The 25,223-nt window shown below is 35.5% G+C and overlaps 1 protein-coding gene across 2 annotated transcripts in view; it reads right to left on the minus strand.

The window, feature by feature from the left end:
- LOC134527711 (D-ribitol-5-phosphate cytidylyltransferase-like) overlaps positions 1 to 25,223 on the minus strand; it is a 348,603-nt gene that overhangs the window by 150,751 nt on the left and 172,629 nt on the right. For both annotated transcript variants that reach the window (XM_063360624.1, XM_063360623.1), the window contains exon 5: positions 6,944 to 7,176. In XM_063360624.1, coding sequence (XP_063216694.1) covers positions 6,944 to 7,176 — 233 coding nt within the window. The remainder of the gene's footprint in view (positions 1 to 6,943; positions 7,177 to 25,223) is intronic.

The raw sequence follows: 25,223 nt of genomic DNA on the forward strand, positions 1-25,223 counted from the left end.
TACGACCTCTTTTCGACACCATTCAGAACCGGTGCCTGGAGTTGCCACTTGAAGAGTTTTTATGTATTGATGAGCAAATGGTGCCCTTTCGAGGTCAGCTTTCTATAAAACAATATGTGAAGGGTAAGCCGCAGCCGTGGGGAGTAAAAATATTTTTGCTATGTGGAAAGAGTGGCACAGCATATGATTTTCTCATATACCAAGGGAAGACCACTGAAGTGGAAGAGGAACACATGAAAATTTTTGGACTTGGAGCAACAGTGATTTTACACTTGTCACGTAGAATAACAAAGGAGGGACGTAAGTTATTCTATGATAACTTCTTTTCTTCATACAGTTTGCTGTGTGTTCTGAGAGAAAAGAAAATATTTGCTGCTGGTACCATACGCATGAATCGTTTTGGCACATCTCCTTTTATGACAGATAACGAGATGGCAAAAAAAGGGAGAGGATTTTCAGAGCAAGTTGTAAGTCTTGACGGTGATGTACTTACAAAATGGATGGATAACAGGACTGTTGTAATGGGATCCAATTTTGTCGGCATTGGCGAAGAAGACATTGTGCAGAGGTGGGACAAAACCAAGAAAACACACACAAGTGTAAAGAGACCAGAAGTTGTTAAACTTTACAACCAGTCAATGGGCGGGGTGGATCTCATGAATCAACTAATAGGGCTATACAGAATATACATCAGATCCAGGAAGTGGACACTCCGACTTATCATGCATGGAATTGATTTTGCACTTTTCAACAGCTTGCTGGAGTACAGAAAAGCATGTCAACGAGCCGACATTCCGAAGAAAAAAACCATGGACTTGCTGCAGTTTCGTATGAAAGTAGCTGAATATTTGGTCAGATCTGCAGTTCCAAGTAAAAGAGGAAGACCATCGTCACATGAAGATATGGAAGATGTTCCAACAAAGAAGAAAGGAAGAGCAGAAAAATGTCCTTGTGCAGAACTCAGATTCGATGGAATGGACCACTTACCTATTTTTGACTAAAGAAAAGATGGGGGAAGATGTAAAAATCAGGGATGTTCGGGCAAAACCAAAGTAATTTGTTGTAAGTGCAAGTGCCATTTGTGCTTTGTGTCTGAAATAAATTGTTTCCTCAAGTTACATAAAAGAAATTCGACTTAGAGAATTCTAATGCCAGTTTTTAGGGCCGACTGCATTTGGCCGTGTTTTCAAGTGACCGTGTATATCTTTATTGAAGATGATAATGTTTTATTTGAGTGCAAAATTGTATGTTTTCAGATGAAAAGATATATATTCAAACATATAAAAGAAAACTAAAATAAGGATTTCAAAGGAAATTTTAAAAACATCTAAAATAAGTGTGTGATAAGGATTTTTCTGTGTACCTGTAAAATATGTATATACTTGATCCTGGTGTCCATTATAGTGGACAAAATAGTATTTCATGTCAAAAAGTAAAAAAAACATAATTCTAAGTATTTACATGTGTTAGTATACCCAAATAAACAATATTCTGCAAAAAAAAATTTTTTTTAAAGTTAAAGAAATAAATGTGGGTCTGAAGGGGTTAATTTATAACATCTGAAACAATTGATTCCAATATGGCCTCGTGGCTGTACGGTTAGCATCGCTGACTACCAATTGATAGGTTGACAGATCAAATCCCGGCGGCTGAAATTTTTTTTTTGTACTTGTAAAAATAAATACGGCGCGCACAACACTTCAAAAGTAATACATACATTTGATTTAATGAATGCAAATTAAAGTAAATTTATTAATTATATTGTAGATTTCATTTCACACCTTCTTTGTATCCATACAAAATAGTGATTATTCAATAAAAATGATTCAATTTTATTCATAAAAGTATGCAGAGGTAGATTTTATCATACAAAAGATAGAAAAATTTAAAAAAAATTTCTTCCTCAAAGAATATAATATTTTTAATGCCTTAATAGTTTGGTTGCAAAAACCTATTACGGCTCAGTCTCAGGCCAAATATGATATTTCATTTTCTTCTGGATCAATCATTTCATCAATGTTTTGTTATAACGTCACGTTAAACTATGGTCTGTTAACAGACTTTACAGACAACCAATTTTTTTTAAAGTAAAATTATATGTTCTATTTAACATATTATTACATTATATATTACATTGAATTTTAGTTTAGGTACTTACATTAGATGATTTTTCCACTACTTGTAAATAATACATTTTGATTATGGTCCCTGTCAGTACTCAGGAGTACCAATTAATAAATTAACTATAGTCATAATTTAAAAATAAAAATTTAAAAAAAAAATGTTATTTGAAATTTTTTTTTTTGCAAAAGTAAAAATCAACATTGTTTTAGTTGTTTAATGTTGACAGACAACAAAGGGTTGATAACCATATAAATATCTGAAATATTATTCTTAATTATGGATAGAAAATATTTTATAATTTATCGGTGGGCAAATGGAGTTCATAAAATTTAATATATAACCTTCACTTAGGATTTTAAGGTGAAAAAAAAAAGTTTTTTTTACATATAAACTACATTTAAGGTTAAATTCTAGAAACTTACTGCCTTTCTGGAAAAATTGTGTTGGGAATTAATGTAGGTTAACATGATATCTGGTGAAAAACCGAACTTTGATTTTTTATATAGCTTGAAAAATATGAAAACAATCAGCAAAAATTGCAACACATCAAACAAATTTAAATCTAAACATCATTAATAGGTCCTACTACCAAGTAATATTTTTCTTCAATGAATGTTTTCAAGCTAATGATCATTCAAACCAAAATAAACTAAAAAAAGTAGAAATGTTTTAACAAAATGGTGGCAATTGGTAGGTAACAACTTTTAAAGTATATACAAAGTTTAAGAACCAGCATATAAATTTATGCAGAAGTAGAGACCAACAAATTTAAAGTGACCAAATGTTGCACAAACAAACTGTCTTTAGCTCACTTGTAAAATAAATTTTGATAATTTTTTGGGGAATTTTTTTATATATGACCAACAACCAAAGTTTTATTGTTAGTTTAAATAAACTTAAGTATGGCATGCACATAATTGTTTATATTTTATGTAATTATTCTTAATAGTACTTGTGATCACTTGTCAAATTATTTGTAAAAGAAACTTCTAATTTAATTTGTAATTTATGATAAATTTTTGTTTCAGTTAGGCTCCCACACGAGGCCACTGATCGCGGCGACTGATCCCCGCAACTTTTAGTGGAGCATTGTTTTGTATGATAACTTTCACACGAGGCGACTGCAGTCGCTCGAGCAGGCGACAGTCGCTTGCAGTTGCTCACTATCGCAACTGATCGCCGCAACTACAGTTGCTGCAACTGGATATGAAACATGTAATCAGATACACGTTTTCACACGAGGCGACTGGTCGGCGCGACTGGCGAGTGGCGTCTGCCGTTCCCATAGTTGTGAAGTGACCGAACCATGGCACACCGTGTTCATATGAACCGTTCTATTACTAAATTAATAGAAGAAAGAGTAAACACTGAAGACCTCATTTATGAAGTACAGAACAACGAGGCTATTTGGAACAGTACACTTGAAGAATACGGAAATAAACTTGAAAAAGGAAATGCATGGCACAAAGTAATAACGAAATTCTTCGGTGATTTCGATGAAAAACCATCTCCAGAGAAAAATGAAATAGGTAAGATAAAACTTTATATTAGTTTCATTACGGTAATGGTTTATAGATATAGTGATACATAATACGCTTTGTAAATGTATGAGGCAGTGACTACACTGAAAGTACGTCCGTAATAAAGTAGCGGCTGAAAATATTTTTTTTTGTTCTTGACAAAACACTTGTAAAAGCCTCTTGAAAAAAGTTTACAATAGTTTTAAATTTTGTTTTGCGTTTAATGGTTCTTTTAATATTCCAGAAATTTGTGCTAGCGTTGTTCACTTGCAATGTTGTTGTGATACGGAACTATTTCTCTACTGACAGCAAATATTTTTCAACAATAATAAATAATATTTCAGGACGAACGTTTTCTGCAATGGTTCTTAAATACGTTCCATTTGCCAAGGGACGGAACCTTCTGCACTTATGAAGTACTTGGCAAACATGTCTCTAACATTGCTTGCAAGTCTTGGTGTTGGTCGTCCAGCGGGTTCCATATCAAGGAGCCCTTCAACTGTTAAAGTATCCTCAAAGCGAATCCCGTCCCTTTCTTTTACAAAGTTGTGTAGTAAACAGCACACGCTGACTATGTCTTCTGCTAGGGTTAAGTCAACATTTAATGGCCTATGAAAAATACGCCACTTGTTTACGAGAATGCCAAATGTGCATTCGATATATCTGCGTGCTCGGGAGAGTCTGTAGTTGTATATACGTTTTTTACACTTAAAAATTTACCTAAATAAGGCCGTAAAATATTATTAGAAAGTCCAAAACCTTCATCAGCAACAAAGACAAAGGGCATAGGTCCATCAAATCCTGCATATGATTCTTGTGGCACCGGTATGTTGTGCTGTTGGTTCTGAAGTTTCTTGAAAAATACGCTTTCTTTAAACACTGTGGAGTCTGATGATTTTCCGTATGCACCTACGTCTATAAATAAGAACTTATACGATGCATCACACAAAGCAAGAAGGAGTATTGAGAAGTAGTTTTTGTAATTGTAATATAAAGAACCACTATGAGCAGGTTTGATTATGCGAACGTGTTTCCCATCCAGAACTGCCATACATTGTGGAAATTTCGTCCTTTCGTAAAATTGTGCTGCTGTTTGCAACCATAGTTCTTCTGTCATTTCGCGGAAACATATCGGCTTCAGTCGAATCCAGATTGCCTTGCAAACTTGATGGACGATGGTAGAAATTGTAGAGATTCCTAGCCTATATTGGAAGTGAAGGTCTGTCATTGTTGAACCTGCACCCAAGTACCTGTAACAAAATATAATAAATTGAAAATGTACACAATCTAATAAGAATGTACCCTAATAAATTTGTAAACGGTATGTTACAGCTGCTGCTATACAGAAGAAGTGGAAAAGTATCCGGACATGCTATGCTAGAGAACTTCTGAAAAAGAAGACAGAAAAAAGTGGTTCTGGGGCTAGTGGCCGAAAGCAGTATGTGTATTTTGAAACATTGCGTTTTTTAGAAACTGTGACGAAGAAAACAACAAGTAGTATGGACTGTGTCTCTGGCGAAGATCTTAGTGTTGAAACAGAAGTAGACGATGATATTTCAACACAACAAGAAGAAAACCCAGTAAATATCCAAAAAACATCACGGAAGAGACAGATCAAAGAAAATGATGAGCTTATTAGTGTACTAAAAAAAAATATATATGTATGGAAAGTACAGCTTCGGATGAAAAATATGAGGATCGCTTGTTTTTACTATCTCTTGTTTCGGAAATGTGTAAAGTTCCCGATGACAGAAAGCTCAAACTTAAATCTGACTTAATTTTGGCTATTGCAAATGCTCAACAAGTGCGACAGATGCCACAACAATTTCAGTATAACAATACCAGTACTGTAGGCATCCCATTTCAATCTGTTCCACAAATCAATCATGGTCCATCATGTTCTCCAGTCGGTCTGCCAAGTAATTCATCAGTGATAAATTGTGCACCGCAGAGGGATTATGTTTACAATGTTTCATCTCCTGCATCTACAACATCACATGTATTACGTTCACCAACAGAATCAGTGGGCAGCCAGTATAGTGATGTGATATGCTTTGAATAGATACTCTCTTTCCCATTTTCGTGGCGTGGTCTCAATTTCTATTTGTTTTCCACAACTGTAACATTTCCTTTATGGTAATTTTATTCACTGTAGTCACAAGTAAACAACCTTAAGCATACTGTAACTTGCTATACATTGTCGTATGCCGTGTGCTTTATTCAGAACATTTAGTGACTGCTACAAACTAAAAACTTATTTCTTTATCACGAGAACAATGTTTCATGTGGTTGGTAGCCCCTTGCAAATTAATAATAAACACATTACAGAAGCATTAAAAGTTATTTTTTATTATTTTTAATCGTCTTAAATAAAAATATGAGTAATAATATACTGATATGTTTATGCCATGTATTAAACATATTGCTTTGATTACACATATTACTTACCTTAAAGTAAGAGCAAGTTTTTCTTTAGCAGGAATACTTTTTCTCATAACTGTATCAATTCCTTGCACATCGGATTCTATGTAGTACAGTAATTCGTCAAACGAATTTCTTGACATACGAAAGTAATTAAAAAATTTCTTTCCATCTGACAACAGCTCATCAAATAAACTGTAAAAAAGGCCCCGCTCTATTCTCGACCTTAATATAGGATGCACATGCATGCTTCTTCTTGATCTGCGCTTTCTCTTCTTGAGAAGCAAGAGGAGCAGCAGAACCTCTTCGTCCCTAGACGCCATGACGAACTGAAATCTATTTTACTCGGCGATCGCCGCAACCAGTTGCCTGCGCTAACGGCACAGTCGCCAGCAAAGGCGTCTGATCGCCACGCTCAGTCGCCACGATCAGTCACCTCGTGTGAAAGGAGCCTTATTTGCCTCAAGGTGTGATCATGCTGGATGTTACGTGGTCATATCACATTGGCAAAACAACTGCATCAGGAAAAATTTTTCATATTTCGCGGTTTGGATTGGATTTTGCATAAAACCATATAATCTTGGCTCTACTTATTAGGTGTGCTACAAAATCAAATTTCCCCCCGAGGAGATTCAAGAATCCAAACTTGTACTATTACAAAATATAAATTCTTTTTATACCTATGTAGTTTTGAAACTATTAAATTGATGCTTTAGCTCATTACTGTACAAGTTTCCAGTAATATTGTTAAGTCTAGTATTTGGGGTAGCCTTCAGGGTGTGATACTGCATGCATAAATGTGAAAACTGACGGGTGTGCCTCAAAGTGGCCGCACTGGAAAGCTGACCAGAGCGACTTCACCACGGGACGCACCGTACCTGCTTCTCAAAGTCCAACATGGTGGCGAACTCGAGCAGCTGGTTCTCCTGGTCGATCTCATGCTCGTGGAAGAAGATGACGGTGTTGAAGGTGTCCTTGGAGGAGCCGGCGGGCGGGTCTGCCGCTGAGCGGACGTGCCGGACGCTGGCGACGCGGCAGCTCAGGGACTCTGCGAGCAGCCGGACCGCCTCGCTTTCCTCCGCAGCCACGATGCACACGCTGTTCATCGCCTCTGCCACACACGCACCAGCCAGGCGTCAGGAGTCACTGAGAGGGGAGACTTCATTCAGCAGTAAGAGCAATAGAGATGGAGAATTTGAAGGAAAAACCATCAGAGCATTTGCCTAGAGTGGTTTTGGGGAACCCATGGAAAACCAGGAACCAGGATGGTAGATTCTCCGTAATGAAGTCCAGTGTCTTACCACTGCACAACCATGCTCGCTCACAGATGAGACAAGAGATAAATACTTGTGCATGTCTAATCAACACACTGTTAAGGCTAGGCAAAACAAAAAAGAGCAGTGTTGTGTAGGTACACTTCATTGGTTTGGATCTAGTTTAGTTCAGCCTTGCAGAAGGTCATGAACTATTGCTACCTGGCTCCTTAATTTCTTTTTAGCTATGGATAATCTGCAGTCGTTACCAAAGTGCAATTTCCAAAAAAAAAAAAAGTTTACATAGTTTTTTGTTTTGTGGTCCGTAGATCAAAACCTATGTTCTCTCAAAAGTTTATAAAGGTGTGTGTGTGTCTATATACTGACTAAAATAATTTTGCAAGTAACTAAAAAAAACAAAGGTAGAAATACAAAACAAAATCATTACTCTCTATCTATGTATACTATCAAATTTGTTAAAATGAAAGGTGAATTGGAACAGCATTTTTACTTCGGGATGAGATTCTTTCGGGAAAGATATTGGTTTTTCTGGAACGGGAGCAACAGTGTTGAAATTAAGTCACTTAACCTCTTAATGCATTTGCCAAAGTTAACTCGGGATTCCAAAGAGTTCCTAAAAAAATTTGCCTGAAATAACTTGGGTTGAGCGAAATTGTGTGTGTAAAATTTTATTTTCCCGAGTTAATTTGTTCTGTTTTTCTTTATGGAATTAGTTTACTCTTTATTCGCCAGAGAGCAGTCTAAGCCTATATTGAAATATGTTTCTACGTTTCCTCGCTAGATAGCAGCAAATGTTTCATTTGACCATGCGGTTAAGTATACTTTTGTTTCCAAACATGGAAAGCAACATCATTTACAGCGGTGATTATTTGGCGATACTTAGTTGCTCTGTCTCCCAACAGATCACACTAGCGTATACATAGTTTATGGTTAGTCAATATCCTACAGATACCAGCACGAATCCGATAACTCCCGATATTTTTTCTGCTGTGTCTATTAGGTATTGCACTGTTTGCTTGCATGTTTATATTACGTTCGCGGAATTAATTAATTTTGGGTAAGGTGAATTATTATATTAATTTGTGCGGTTTATGGTACATTATCTGCCTGAAAATTATATATATATATATATAATTGTGGAAAACGGATGTGATAAACACCTTTTTTTTGTGAGCATCACATATTATTTTTGATGTAAATAATTTTTCTAAATTATACCATGGAAAGTGTCAGTGATTTAAATGATTTTGGCAGTGTTCAGGAAGTGAAACGATTTTGGCAGTCTTCAGGAAGTGAAACGTCATTTTCAAGTTCAAGTAGTGAAGAAATAGATGCTGAAACACTTGATTTGGCTGATGTTCGGGTGTGGTGTGAAGTAAACACCGAAGGTGAGCTACCTCCTTCTCCTCCAAGATTCAATTTTATGTCCGACTCAAAACTAAATTTTGAAGCTGATCCATCCGCAAATATCTTGCAGTTTTTTGAACAAATTTTCGATGATGATTTGATAAACTTGATTACAAAAGAGACAAATTTGTATGTAGATCAGTACCTTCAAAATAAACCAGTCTAGTCTCCTCTTAGGTCTCAGTGGCACCCAACCACAAATAATGAAATCCGAACATTTTTTGCTGTAACAATTTTGCAAAGTATTGTAAATAAGCCAGAACAAATACTTTTTTTGAGTAAAAATCTATTGTTGAGAACTTTGACAATGCTTCATATGACCCAGAACAGCACCTTTGTTCCAAACTAAATAAAATTGGCCGGTATTGAAATTTTTAAATGAAATGTTCATGGCATTGTACACACCGGACAGAGATATCACTATTGACGAGAGCCTAATTCTGTACAAAGGCCGACTTGGGTGGATTCAGTACATCCCCCAAAAAGAGTGAGATTCGGCATAAAGACATATATGTTATGTGAATCAAAGTCGGGGTATATTTGGAATTGTATTATTTATACTGGGAAAGGAACGGTGTTTGAAAGTGAAAACAAGAATCTTCCAGTGTCCTCTCAAATTGTTCTTGCGCTGGTAGAGCCTTTGTTGGACAAAGGTTACTGTGTCACAACCGACAATGTTTACACCTCACCGCAACTGGCAGATCTGCTAATTATTCGCAAGACTGATACATATGGGACTGTCAAATTGTCTTGTAAAGATATGCCTCCCACCGTGAAAAACAAGAAGAAGCTAAAGAAGAGGGAAATAGTAGCAGCCCAACGTGGGAAGGTAACAGTCATTCGCTGGCAAGATAAGAAGGATATCTGCTTACTCTCGACCATCCACAACAGTGAGATGGTAAATATGAAGAGAAGTAATCATACGGTAATGAAACCCAAATTACTTATAGATTATAACCAGACCATGGGTGGTGTTGATCGAGTGGACCAGCATTTTGCCAACTACCGTATTCCCAGTAAAGGTAAAAATTTTTTCCATCTGCTTGAACAGGCATTGTGGAACTCATTTTTTTTGTACATGAAGTCTGGTGGCCGCCTTGCTCTTTTAGAATACAGGCTACTTTTTGTAGAAAAAATGTTCGAGAAATACCACTCCCAAGAATTTTCTTCTCATGGTGGAAGGCCAGAAACTACTCCTAATCCACTGAGGTTGACAGAGCGCCAATTCCCGGAAATTATTCCACCAACTAAGAAAAAGAAAACGCCTACAAGACAATGTACGGTTTGCTACTCTAAGAGAGACGATAAAGGCAAGAGGGTAAGAAGAAAGAGCAAGTACTTCTGCCCCGAGGGTGATGTAGGCCTGTGTGTTGCACCATACTTTAGGCTTTACCATACTAAAACAAACTTATGAATATTCTTGCAGAAAAAGAGTTTTTTTATTATTGTAATTTGAACATTGTTCTGAAAAAAACCATTAATATTATTATTTCCAACTGAAATACCACTGGTATGTTTGTTGAACTATTTATCTGCAACATTCAAAAAGTAAGGATTCTTGCACAATGTCATGTAGTCTTAAGTTATTTGTAAGTAAATTATGTGAAAAGTTTTAACATTATATAATTATATTTCTTTGCATTTATTCATTTATTATAATTATTTTACATTGTATTCTAAATGGGAAAGTAACTGTTCACCTATGGTGGTAAAATGTTTGTTGGATAAGTATGTTTTTTATTCAAATGTAAATAGAACAATCAATCGCATGTTATAAAATAATGGAATTTTTCTAAGTCAATAGAGATAAACCATTTATTACTTTTTATACACATATTAAAGTTTAATTGAAATTTGTTTGTACATGTATTATTAATTGTTGTTGACGATGATGATGATGATTATTGTGATCGTAAGTATTGTTTAAATAATTGAAAAGATTGAAAAAAATTATTATTTCAGTAATAATTTCCAAACATACCTTATCAAGCATAACATGTAAACATAAAATTCAAATAATTATAGTGATAAATTTTTTTGAAACAATTGTGTTAGGATTATTTTTTATTCCTTGAATAAACAAAGAATTGGAAAGTATAATACAAAAATCTGCTTTTTTTTTCCAACCAAATTACTTTAAAAAATTTAACACTGAAGGGGTTAACTTGGAATACAGAGAAAAAAAGTTACTAAAATGTGCATATTTATATGACTCTCATAAATCAACTACATTAATTGTCCAAATGAATTCAAGATCACAAAAAAAAAATATTGACACACAAGGACAAATAATAAGTCATGTAAATGCCTTAATGCTGAACATGTGACATTTCCCCCTAAACCGATATTATTTTTGCCTGCGTTTGAACACATAAGAGAAATAAAAACAATTATCTTATGCCCTATTCTACTAAAAATTTTTGTAAAGAAATTCAAATTCTTTAACATGTTCACTTGTTATTGACAATATTGCCAGCACTAGAGGAAACATGTACACTGATAACCTCAGCTGCTGGTTTTTTCTTTAAGAATGACCAACTCATTTTTTACTTTAGGATGTTGTATTATGTGCCTGTGCATTCCCATTGTTTAACTATATTCAGTTTTCACGACAGAAGGTCAAAGTGCATTTCATCCTGTTATAAAGTACTTTCTTGAAGAATTTACAAATAGATGCTGAATTCACACCTGGAATCACCTTAGCCACTAGGTACTGCATAGAATGACAAATTTAGGAACCACAGGTTTTTGTTTCATAAAATTTACCGTAAACAACTATCACGTCCACTTATCTTTTTCTGTAGTTTACTTTTGATCGTATGATACAACCAAATGCAAAAACTTAAAACTGCTCCTATTTTTCTGAAATCAAGGTGGCATCTTTTAGTTTCTTTTTTTAAAAACAGTGTTTGTATAGTTTTGTTTGTTACACATTTGGAAACCTTGTTAGATGTTTGTGTTTGTTAAAAGCAAAAATATATTAATTCAAAATGTGTTTGATCACATTGAGAACTTTATTTAGTGGAATTTTCAATTTTTAACAGTATTGATGAGCAGTTGAATTTAGATTTCACAAATAGGGCTTCTGTGTTTTTTTTGTGATATGTTTGTGCTTTGTCTGGTCAATATGTCTAAATTGCTTTCTATGTAACGTAGATGGTGACAAAATCGTAAGCATATAATGTTTATACAAAATACAAAAAATTGTTTGCTGGCAGTTGTTACTGTCAAAAAATTTGACTTTCCTGAGGTATTATTCAGAGAAGAAAAATTATTTTCCTGAAGTTCAATAATGGTCTCTTTCTATACTTTTATTCTGAGTTTCGAGAGCCCATTCACCTCAAACTAAAATTTATTATAAACATTTTAAATATTATCTAGAAATTTTGTGTGAACTACTTTTGATGCAAATGACAATTAATTAGTTCTAAGGGAAAGCCATGAAACTATTAATTTGAAAATACATTTTGTTAGTGAAAGTGAATCGCAGTAAACTGATGTATGTCTAACACTTTACTGTGATAAAGTTGCTTAAAGTTATTTTTACCTAATTTTGCTCACTCATTTAAGATTTTGTATGTGTTATGTAATCTTTTGTATATTTTGCTATGGTTCTTTGTACGAAAGCGAGATGATGCAATATGTCGTGACAGTCATGTGATACTATAGTGTGGGAAAGACTCGTGATTTAATCTATATAATTTCAGACGCACAGAATTGTCTAAACAATGCCATTTGGTTTGACCAGCTTTCAAATCAACAACTTGTAGCAACCCAGGTTACTACTTTTCTCACTAGGTATAATTTATTATATTTTTTTATAAGAAATGATACTTGGTTATGTTTTCTATCATTATATAAATAACAGCTTTTTAATTCTTTTAGAAAGTATTTATGTGTTTGCCACATGTTTTATGATAGTAATTTGTACCATTTCGTGCTTTTTAAGGTGTTCTGATGATTTGTTTGCTTTATAGTGAACAAACTCCTAGACATTTTTACCTGTTTCTGCATTTAGGTTTTTATCTGCTTTGACATATTTAAGTGTTGCTTTTTGTTTTTGCTTTGTTCGTAAATGTGTGTTCACGTACTTGGCAAAGGTTTGCTGGTTGCGTAAGAATAAAAGAAAAGTGTTCAGAGTATGTGATAAAAAGTCTTTGAAGTTTGTCGGAGTGCTGTTGCCATTTGGCTGATATTTTTCTGTGCAATTTTGTGCTTGGTAGTGAGGCCATGCACCTGCCTTACCTCATTCTTCAGTCATTGTCTGAACGAGATACAGGTAGTTTGTGTGTCAGGATGTGGTACACAAAATCATATTAATGTGAATTATATACAGTAGCACCCAGACCACAGCTGCAAAATTCTCTATAACTTTTGACGTGACGTCTAATAAATCGATGAACGCCGGCTGCACGCACGAAAAAAGCCCCGTAACCGCATGTGTCCTGTTACTATGCTCATTGTACGCATGCGTGGCATCTCTCTTCCACTTGATTGGAACAACCATCGATTTGACTTTTCAATAATATTTTCGTCATTTGAATTATTAATATTATGTAATTTAATGGTTGTCCACCGATTTTTAGCACAATCAGTACGGTTATTTAAAAGTAATGTTGAATATGCAAATACCTTTTTAACGAACAATGGTGTTTTACAGTTACACATAATAATTCAAATTACACCCGGGATCTTTTGCACAATGTTTTAAAAAATATTGTAACACATTAAAAATAAGTTTCGTGTATTTGTGATGTGTATTTGTTATAAAATCGTGTTATAAAAACGAAATAATATTATTCCCTTACCGTGCTGCTGTCTACGGTGACGGACGCGAACCGAATGAAACACGATATCTATCCGCTATCGCGGGAACCAGGCACGACGAGTGCAGTAATAATAGGCTATGTTACAATTGACTAAAGACTTATGGTGATTCATATAATTTATGATAGATATTTGATTACAGTTATTTGTATGAAAACTTGTTCATAATTATATTTAAACTTTATATCTAAACACCAGTTTTTAAAACTAATTACAAGTCATCTACACGTGAACTGTTTCGTCGACTGTTTATAAAGTGAAGTGAAAAGTTAATGTGGTTTACATTGCTTATTACAACAACAATTTCGGCAATAAAGGTTAATTTTTAAAAATCTGATTACTAGTATAATTTCAAGTATTTATTCTTTTATTATTAAAATAAAAATGATTCAATTTTATTCATAAAAGTATGCAAACATTTCATCAATGTTTTGTTATGACGTCACGTTAAACTAACGTCCGTAAACCGACTTTACAGACAACCAATTTTTTTTTATTCTTCATTTTTTGAACTAACTCTAACGTTTTAGCCACTGTTGTCAGTATGAGTCCAAACAATGATTGAGTAAACTTTGCCCATTGTTAGTCGCCTTATACCGTGAGTTAATGTGCAAATACAGGATTTACTTTCGAACTATATTTTAATATTTATCCTTTGGTACCTGCCAACACACAATTTGTTTGTTTTTTGAGTAGGTGAAGAGGTTATGTGCCACTTGCTTGTAAATTCTAAATGTATTTGTTTCTGTGGTATGAAATGGTGGCCATGATGACTTGTGAATATTTGTGAAATATTATTAAAATATAGTAAAAATCTGGTGGGGTCCAGGAAATGTTATTTTCATAACAAATCATCGATAGTAACATTTCTTCGGGAACTTGCATATTTTTCAGCACCAAATTGATTTCTGCGAGTGTTCATGAAATGAATGTCCACTCTAGACCAAAGATTTGAGCTAGTTGGGAAGGCCTGGAGTGTGACAAACATATACAATTCATTTCTTGCATCTCTTTGAGGGTGCTTAAAGTAACTTCGTAGCTCATTATCATAATTCTTTGTTTGTATGACTTAAGGCAATTATTAAACATTGTTTACAAAACTTCTCACAAAAGATATGGTGTACCTTGGCAGCAAATCAAATTTAATGAAAAACACACAAAGGTGAATGGCCCTGGTTTTATCTAATTTCTGAGAATAGTAGCTAAAATGATTACATAACAGTATTTCATCAAATAAGTACATGGCTACCAACTTCCCTGAATATTATTAAATGCTATTTTAGTTCATATTAAAAACTAACTATGCCCATGACTTCATACGCTCAGGCCATTTAAATACTTACTGATGTAATTTTTATAAGAATATGTTGGCCCATGCTCGAAAATTGTGAGATTTCCTACAACAAACCTTCCTTGTAAACAATATCAGCAGTAAGAACCACCATGGATGTGTCCAAAAAGATTACTGCAGTTGCTAGAATATGAGAGCTACATAGAGCAGTTTGTGTGAAATGCAGGTAATTAAGGTATACACTGTACGTCTACAGTATGTTCACAATAAAAATTTTATTCATTTAGCTGTTTAGGAACCCCTAATTGCATAGTTGTTACTAATTATACATTACGGTCATTCCACATCAATTTAACACAGGATGTGAAACTCACCATCTCAGATTTTTGAGTACATATATACATCGTTAAATATGTGAGTTACAGTATTAAGTTCATACTGAAATCTCATATAAAAAAAGAACTTTCAGTTTTCCACTAATTTACAAATGTTCTAGGCAATTTTTTAATTTTTTTTTTAACGTGACGTCTAATAAATCAATGAACGTCGGCTGCACGCACGAAAAAGTGTCCCATTACACACATTGTTCCGTTACCATGTGTCCCGTTACGCTCATTGTTCCGTTACGCTCTGTTCCGTTACGCTGTCGGCGAGTGCAGTAATAATAGGTTATGTTACAATTGACTAAAAAATTATGGTGATTCATATAATTGATGATAGATATTTGATTAAAGTTTATTTATATTGTGCCGGAAATTAGGCATTTCGCACGTTATTTTTTTATTGTTATTATAATTTTTAATTTATTTTTGGAAATGTTATTTTTCAAATTGGTTGGTTACTATAGGGTATTGAAACTTTGTTAGGCTGGTGTACGCTACGTATTTAAACTTTGTGCCAGTGGACCGAGGCACCTTTTCTCAAGGTCAATCTGAGCTTTTGCTAGTCTAAGGTAGTCCCGGTTGAAATTTCTCTCGCCTGCAGTCACGTCCCGGGTTTGTAATATTAATTCCCCGCAGAACTAAAATCGCATAGAGCAGCTTCTGGCCTGCAAGCACTATTTCTTAGAGGCCTGCTGAGACTAGCGAGTCTCGGCACGAACGAGTCTCCCATGGACCACCGTTCCCAGTCATCTCTGTGCTTTTCTGTCCACCCTCCTCTCTCTCTCCACCCCCCTGGTTAGCAGAATTTAACGCAAGATCATTGCCCTGTGGTGAATCCAGCCAAGGCGGTGGCCTACTCCAAGGACATTCTCCCTTGTCCTACAGAACCGCCCACGACATCTAGCGGCAGAAACTGTAACGTCTTCTATTGGCACCAGCTCGTGGAGCTGACGCCCGCAACACCTGTGGGCGAGCTTGCTTACTCCCCCCTTTATGACCCCTTTAGGCCACCGGAGTGCACCACCAGCTACGCCATAAGGCACCTATGCTTCCTCCTCGCGGCCTGTAATAGTCGATTGTATGTTGCTTTCTGTGCCCGCCGGCAGAGAGAGCGGCAGTCGCTCTTCCGCGCGAACAACTGAAGTAGTCCTTACGACCACTCTGGCACCTCCGGATGCCTTCGGCCTAGAACCGAACCTTCCCCCCCTCTTTTTCCCTAGGGCCGACCGCCCGTTTAAATTAGGAGACTTGTCCGCCATCGCGGCACTCAGGACTTGGAGATTGGCTGCTAACAGCGCTGCAGGTCGGGCAGACCTTCTCGCCGTCTCTTTTCGCGGCTATGACGGAATCGTCTTCAATTCAAGATGTAGTCAGCTGTATTTGGGGATGTGATCCCAGTTGAACGGTAGCCAGTCAGTCTTAGTCATTAGGCAGCAAGTTAGATATTAGTTAAGCTATTACTTCTTTCGAATTTTCCTAAAATGATGGTTTCTTCCGTGTCATCCGCGGTATTTTGGTCCGCGCCTCCTGGTCTTCTGCGCGAGACATCTCGTGAGCCCTGAATCTACACCCTGTTTGGTGAGTAATCCGGCTTTTTTTTCCTTGCCGAATTCCCATTTGTTGGCCTTCGCGCAGACTGTGTTTGACTGTCTGGAAGCAGGTCTAATTCATTTGGAATTTGACTTGTGTTTCAGACAGGGTCCAAGTGCTGGGGGGACAAATTTGCTCCCAGCATGTTATTCGGGACCTCGAGCTCCGAGTCCCCTTAAGAAGAGCTTTCCTCCCGCCCCGACGTCATCCTTTGAAGAACCGAGTGATAGGAGAAATATATTTTCCCCTTACATATAATGAACTAAATTAATTAAATGCATACCAGCGAACAGTGCCTTAAGAACTTAATCGACGTGAATATGTAAAATCAATGAGACTGTTATTTAAGTAATCATCGAAAAAATCTAATAAGGTGGAATGTTTCAATTTTTGTTCTGTGACGATGTTTAATTAATATAATATAAATTTGTTTAAATAATTTCGGGCCGGCCCTCCTTTTTGTTACTTGCTAAGACCCTTTATTGTGATATAGAAACTATGCCAAAACAAAACCTATTCAAATAAACCAGGGAAACCTATAGACCAATATTAAGTCATAACTCACCGAATTCATAGTAAAATATTTTGGTAAGTATTCAATTGAACACAATGAGAAATAAATTTTTATTTTAATACAATATTACTATAAAATACAAATATTCAACTTATTAACATCAGTGGTAATAGCTATTTCATTCTTTGAAACCACAAGTCTTTTTAGAACTCTTTTGTTGAATATCTGACCCTAGTTACATAGATATAGATGAAATCTAAATAAAACATAAAATTATCATGCACATATACATTCTTGCCAACTTGTACGATTTACCCATAAAATTATGATAATAGGCCTTATCACAGAGGTTCTGACACGGACACGTGTGGCTTGTCTACCTTTTTCGTTTACCATCGCCTGGCAACGAGACGTGTGCAATAACAATCTAAAGTGTTTGTTTACCTTTATTATAAAACAGTTTTATGTACCAAAGACATTTTATATTTATTTTGATGAATTTAGAACTGATTATTTTGCATAAAACCACTCTAATTAACTTTTTATTTTGGCAGTTTATTTGAATTTTGTACGTTAGACGCAACGGAGGCCGGTGGCGCCTGGCTTGAAGGACCGACGCTAGGCATGCCGGGGAAGAGAACGTTTGGACCCACCTTGGGAAGTGCGTTTGGTCTGACGACAACTCTGGTCATCAGGCGTTTAGTGACCACAAAACTCCGTGTGCGAGGCTTACAAACAGTGTTAAAAAAAGGGCAACATTTCACGGCAGTCACCGATGTAAGATTTCCGCCGATCCGCACAATATAGTGGATTATATGAATGATTGAAATTGGACCCTGCGCATCACCAGGTAACCATTGTAAAAACGCTATAGCTCCAGGTGACGCTTTTTCGATTATGGCCGAAATAATCATCTGAGTGAAAAAGTGTAAGAGTAACATTGTTTATCATTTGGGAACAGCTACATTTTGAGATATAAATCTTAAAGGACAATTTTTATTTTTCTTTGTGGACATCGTGATAACACACGACTTTACGACCGCAGGTCCAGAAGTCTTGAATAATAGAATTTCGAGCTCTAACAACGTGATTTAGCTGGAAGACAATATAATTACCTTGAGATAAATTTCATTTGACATTTTTTCCAACATAATTTTAATATTGGAACTTTTGTTTTGTTGTGTCCAACGTATTAGCAGCGATCAGTTTGTATATTCTTGGCCCCCCTTTCATACTCATTCTGCATAAAGTGCTGGAGTGGTCTAACTTATGTAAACAGTAATAATAAATTCAATACCAGCTTGGTATATGTTTGTTAATATTTTACTAATTCGCCATTCACCCGTCACACAAATTTTTTCTATTTCCAGTATTTGTTTACATAATTTTTTTTATGTTGACAGCCCTAGTTTTAACAGTTATAATACTCTCTCCACAGAGTAAGCAAGGCACCTTACAGAGTCACATCTGTTGTCCCCTTACAGGTTTAGAAAATGTACGGGAAATCATCCTGTTGTACGATTGTACAGCTATATCAGTTATGTTCGTGGTTTTCTGAAACTTTTTTATTATTAAAATTAATTCAGAAGATTTTGGTACCGTGTCAGCAACGGGATGTCTGTCTAGGTCAAATAATAAAAATAAAAAAACACATCACGTGGGTCATGTGTTTCTTAATTGGCTGCTAGACACCAATCATCTGCAGTTTGATATTTTTGTTTAAATTTTTTGGCTCTGGCTATTGGGCATCTAGTCGTCTTTGGTTTTTCAGTGAAATAGTGTCCAAGATGGTGTTGTGGTTTGAATTACAATCTGAACTTAAATAATACATTGTTTTATGTAGTTTGCCTCAAACTTTACAATATGAGTGAAAAAACCAAGCAGTATTTTCAGGCATTCAGAGACGTTTATAAACAAGAGTTTCCTTATATTATCAAATCTGATAAAGGTAATACCTATGCTTTTAGTACGGTTTGTTGTTGTGATATAAACATGCACACTGCGGCAAAAATGATATTAAGAATCATGGCAAAACCACAAAACACAGCAGTAATGCGAAAAGTGTAGAAGAAAACAAAGTTCAGAATTACTTTGTGAAAAATAAAAACGTGGATAGTGCCGTCATCAGAAGTGTTTGTTCACGCAGGGCCTCTATTTAGGAAAATGTTTCCTTCATCCGAGGTTGCGAAGAAATACAGCTGTGGCAGAACAAAAGCATCTGCTATCATTAAAGGAATGTCTTAAAGTGCTACAGAGGATATTGTAACGCATTTGCAAAATGGACCTTTTTGTTTGTCGACCGACGGTAGTAATGACTCAGATTCAAAACTCTATCCAGTGCAGACCTGCCAACATTCAAATTTAAAAAATCATGAGGTCCTCGATAAAAATTTTCAGGCCCATAAATACAGGTTAGATATAAAAAAACAACACATGAGAATCTTAAAATTTAAGTGACACACCTGTACATATGTTACATGGTCTCTGCTTCAAAATATATTTCAACAAATTATAGGTTGCAGATTTAATTTAGTTGAACATAATTTAGCGCTAGTGATCATGCAGGGCCGCAACTAAAATAGATGTAAAATAACATTCTGCTCGTGTAACACTATTATCACTGTTCACAGCAAAATTAATTTTTTTATTGGAAGCAATACACTTCACGTGTTAGTTGTGTTTTTTTGTAGCGACATATTTCACAATGTCTCCTCTTCCACTATGCGAGATAGAAAAATCAGCACGGTACACGCTACAAAACGCAAAATTGCTTCTTTTACGTGACTCGAGTATTGATGGAAACTCATTATTGTAAGCATTCGTAAAACTTGTTTTGTAACTTTTACAAACAAAATCTTGGGGCCTCGAAAAATCGTGAGGAAACACTATTTTGGCGTGAGATGGACCTTAAAATCGTGAGCCTCACACCAAAATCGTGAGAGTTGGCAGGTCTGCCAGTGGTAGTCACATTTGATGACAAAACGTGCAAAAAATTGTTTTGTGCATTCTTCCATTGCCTAATTTAATAGGTGATGCAACTTGTCCCAATATAGGCAGTTTAATGTTGGCTGAATTGGAGTGTCTGAAAGAACTTAAAAAAAAAACATGATATCCTTTTCTGCAGACAATGCTGCAGTTATGCTTGGACATAAAAATGGTGTGGCAGCTGTTTTCAAAAATGCTCAGGAGGGACTTATTGTAATGGGATGTTTGTGCCATTTGATTAATTTGGCTGCGGAAAAAGGGTCAAGTAGCTTTCCAGTAAAAGTTGACGAAATTTTAAATGACATTTATTATCATCTTGAAAAAAGTAGTAATCGAAAAGAAAGTCTCGCAGAATTTCAAAATCTCCATAATAAAGATGATTTAAAGTTATTGAAACATGTTTGCACCAGGTGGTTGTCATTGGGGAGAAGTCTGACTAGGTATGTAGATCAGTGGGAGCCTTTGTTGAGTTTCTTCAAGAAATAAGTCAATCAGAAATCACAGTGTTCGTCACTAACATCTTACAGGATTCCGAAAGAAGAAAACAAATCTGGAGAGACGGTAGGCATGATTCAGAAACCACCGATATTTACGCTGTTGCCCAAAGAGAACCTCACGTCAGTTGGTAAGCCAGATGTTCATAAACCATCATGTTCTTCCCCTCCTTCAGGCATGACAATCAAGCCATCTGGAACAAAAGTATCTGTTTATTTTGAAAGAACACATTCTAGTAAAAGAAAAGCTGATAATGATTCTAAGGTCTCAGACAAGAAAATGGCTCGTGCATTCATGTCAATAAATGATTGTAGCATTACTTTGAAAAGTCAAATGTCAAATTTAAGTCGTGATGAAAAGCTATTTCTCTTTCTCTCATTGCCACTAAATAGAAATTTTTGCTTGTTTTTGTTGCATGTAGTACCAATATTTGAGAAGGTAAACATAATGCTTCAGGCATCAGAACCACAAATTCACATTTTGCGACGTATACTCTGCGACTTTTTGAAATAGCTATTTTTTAAGTTTGTGAAGCCTGCTGTTATCAAGAATGTGGATGTTCTTGAAGTTATATATCATGCTGTTGAAAATCATAGGCAAGACTCTGATATGGTGATTGGTTTCCAGACTTCACAAACTGTAAGTGACCTAAAAGCATATGACAAAAATGTTTTTTATGAAAAAGTAAAAAAAAATTTTATAGCTTCATGTAACTATATTGTGAATAAGTTCCCTTTGAAGAATGAAGTTTAGAAGAAAGCTAGTGCTGCAATCATTGATGGCATCGAAAATGTCAGCTTTTCTGATGTTGAACACTTCCAGAATTCGTTTCCTGTAATGTTACCAACGCAAGACAATGAAACTAGGAGCATGGCCATGGATGAACTTCACAATCAGTTCATTCCCCTTCTGCTGGAAGACCTTTCTTTTTTAACACAGAGTACCAGTATTGTTGAAAAATGGGTCTGTGTCGCAATACTATGCTTATTCTTGATTAGCATCATCATTCTAAATACCTTTGTACCTGAATACAATGTATGTGTTATCCTTTTGAATCCCAAGTTGCTTGTTGCCATGCATTTTTATCTATGCAGAGTTAGTTAAAAAAAATATATTGCTATTATTTGTTGAATGATATATTTATACACCTTAAATTGTGGATCACCAGTTTACTTACAAGCCTAATGTCCCTCTGTCTGTCTGTCTGTCTGTCTGTCTGAACACTTACAGACTCCTTGTTTGTTCACGCCATGGTTCAGGACTAATACCAGGGTCAATGCAATATATAAATATATAAATATATAAATATATATATAAATATATAAATATATAAATATATAAATATATAAATATATATATAAATATATATATAATATTCATATGAGAAATTCTATTGGGAAAAATTTTTAAAGATGAACCTTTTTTGTCAATTTTTCTTGCCAATTTGTAACACGGCTAGACAGTTCTTCTTTAAACTAAATTGAATAACTTTTACTACCTATTTGTAATGATGAAATTCATAAATTTTATTTACCACTTTTGGGGGGCTTTTCACATAATAAAATAACATTTGTTACTGCTCTTCAATACTCATCTTGTTTAAAATCTTAGCAGTGGCAAATCCAAATGTTTATCAGTTATTCTTTTAACCATCTTTTTTTGAAATATTTTACTTCATTCATCTCAGAAAAAACTTTTTTTTTAAATTGGGAACCCTCACAGAAATCTCTCAGCAGCAGGTAGAAACAAACCTTAATATCTCCATATAGGTTAAGTGAGTTGCTGCACCAGTTTTGCATGATAGGATTTACAGTGAGTGTAAAAAGTATTCGTATACTGAAATTTTTTTACATAACAGTGTATCTCAGGGTTGTCCAATAGGCAGCCTGCGAATGTTATTTGTGCGGCCCGCATGTCAAAAACTATAAAAATTAAAATTAATAAACTTACCAGAAAATCGACTCGGAAAGTATTGAGCTCTATCTCACATACTTTCCAACCATATGTGGCGCCGCAATGGAACTCTCGGTGCTCTATCCCATACAACTTCCAGGCATGTGTGGCGCTGCAATTTTGGCGCCTGCGGGCAGCATATCATAAAATAAGCTCCTTTTGCACAGCACTGTGCTGTGCTGCACCATGCTGTCTTTGACTGGCAGTAAGACAACATCGTAGTCGTGCAGTGCTCACGTTAACAGCCGTTGATATTCAGTTCTTGAGTTTGTGTGCGGTTCGGTTACTGTAATTTTTCTTTACAGAGATTTTAAAATGAGTAACCTAGCGGTAAAACGAAAGATTGAAACAGAAAAAAGAATGTACCAGGAAAAGTGGAAAACTGCAGTGTTTGGTGTGCATGCAAATAGTGTCAGTGCCAAAGGAATATAATGTGAAGAGACATTACTCTACAATGCATGAAGAAAAATATAAGAAATATGAAGGACATTCTCGAATTGCATTGATTCAAGATCTCAAAAAGAAACTCAAACAACAGACAGGTATGTTTGATAAAGTAGCGAAGACACAAACCTTAGCTTTGCATGCAGCATATGTAGTTTCCCTTGAGCTTGCTAAGGCTAAACAACCTTTCTCTGATGGTAATAATGTTAAGAGGTGTGCTGTAAAAATGGCGAAGACATTTATGGATGCCAATATGGCAGAAAAATTTCAAGCAGTGCCCCTTTCACACCAAACTGTGCAAAGGATAATTACAGAAATGGGGGAACAGGTAGCATTAACTTTGTCTGATATAATACAACGTAACTCGCATTTTTCGCTGTGTCTTGATGAAAGCACAGATCAAACTGATGTCAGCCAGCTTCTCATTTTTGTTCATGTTACTGGGGAAGATATTTCTACAAAAGAAGAACTGTTGGATCTTTGTTCTCTTCATGGAACAACAACAGGGAGAGTGACATTTATGAAGTAGTAAAAAATTCAGTTGATAAAATCAGTGGTTTCGGCAAATGTTCAGTGATTGTGACAGACGGTGCACCAGCAATGGTAGGAAAAAGGAATGGCTTGGTAGGACTATTAAAAGAAAGTGGTGTGAATTGTCCCTTTTTTCATTGCGTCATTCACCAGGGAAGCATTGTATGGAAAATCGGTGAAACAAAATGAAGTTATGAAAACAGTGCTAAAGGTGATTAACATGATACGGGGTGGAAACAGAGCACTTGTACATCGCCAGTTCAAACAGTTCTTAGAGGAGATGGAATCAGAGCATGGGGACTTGCTTCTTTACAATCAAGTAAGGTGGTTGAGTGCAGGAAAAAGCCCTGAGAATTTTTTTTGGGCTGAGAAAAGAAATTCCTGAATTTCTTCATCATTTTGTTTCATCGGACACTACAAATGAGTTCCGAAACTCCGATTTTCTTCAGCAAATGGCGTTCTTGACAGATATTACTGGTTATCTGAATGAACTCAACTTGAAACTTCAAGGCAAGATTCATTTGGTGTCAGATTTAGTAAGCCACATAAATGGATTTCGCAATAAGTTGAATATTTTTTCAACAGCTTTGGAGAAAATGATTTGGCACACTTTTCATGTTGCAGGCAACTAACAGAGGAACTTGAAAATGACGAAGCACTGGATTTTTCTGAATTCTGTGTAAATATTCAGAACATCATGGCAGAGTTTAAAACAAGATTTCAAGACTACAAAAAAATTAAGAGCAGTATTTTGCTTTTTAACAACCCACTTGGAGTAGCAGTACAAGAACAACCAGCATACTTACAACTTGAGCTGTGTGACCTGCAAGCTGATCCATTTCTTCAAATGAAAACAGAAAAGGGAGCTGCACTCTTCAAACTTATTTCTAGCCAACGATTTCCTCACTTGTGTGATTTCGGATGTAAATTGACATCAATGTTTGGGAGTACATACTTGTGCGAAAGTGAAGTTCATTAGAATAGCTACAGGAGTTCTCTCACAGATTCTTCTTTGCTCTGCATCTTTTGCGGCTAGCTATGACAGAAATATGTGTGGTCATTCCTACTCTGGAAAATGATTCTGTTCGAACTCACTTGTCACATTTAGATATTTTTGTTTCCTACTCTAGCTGTGTTCCTGCGATTTTACTAGTAGATAAGATATTTTTTTCAGAACACATATTTTTTAAATCAAAAAATGTGTTTATTTCCACTTTTATTAATACACAACCAGAGAGTAAAACCTTAATTATCATTGTTGTCATTCATATAAATTTTCATCAGCCAAAATTAAACGTGTATTATATGTGCGGCCCTTCAACCCAAAATTTGGCTCACATAAGGCCCTCGGCTTGATTGTAATTGGACAGCCCTGGTGTATCTCTATCGAAGAATTTGATAAATAAATATTATCAATTCTTCTTCTATTGATAAAATTAAACAAAAAACTAGTGAATAAGAATT

This window comes from Bacillus rossius, chromosome 1 (assembly GCF_032445375.1).
Source record: "Bacillus rossius redtenbacheri isolate Brsri chromosome 1, Brsri_v3, whole genome shotgun sequence".
Lineage (NCBI taxonomy): Eukaryota > Metazoa > Arthropoda > Insecta > Phasmatodea > Bacillidae > Bacillus > Bacillus rossius.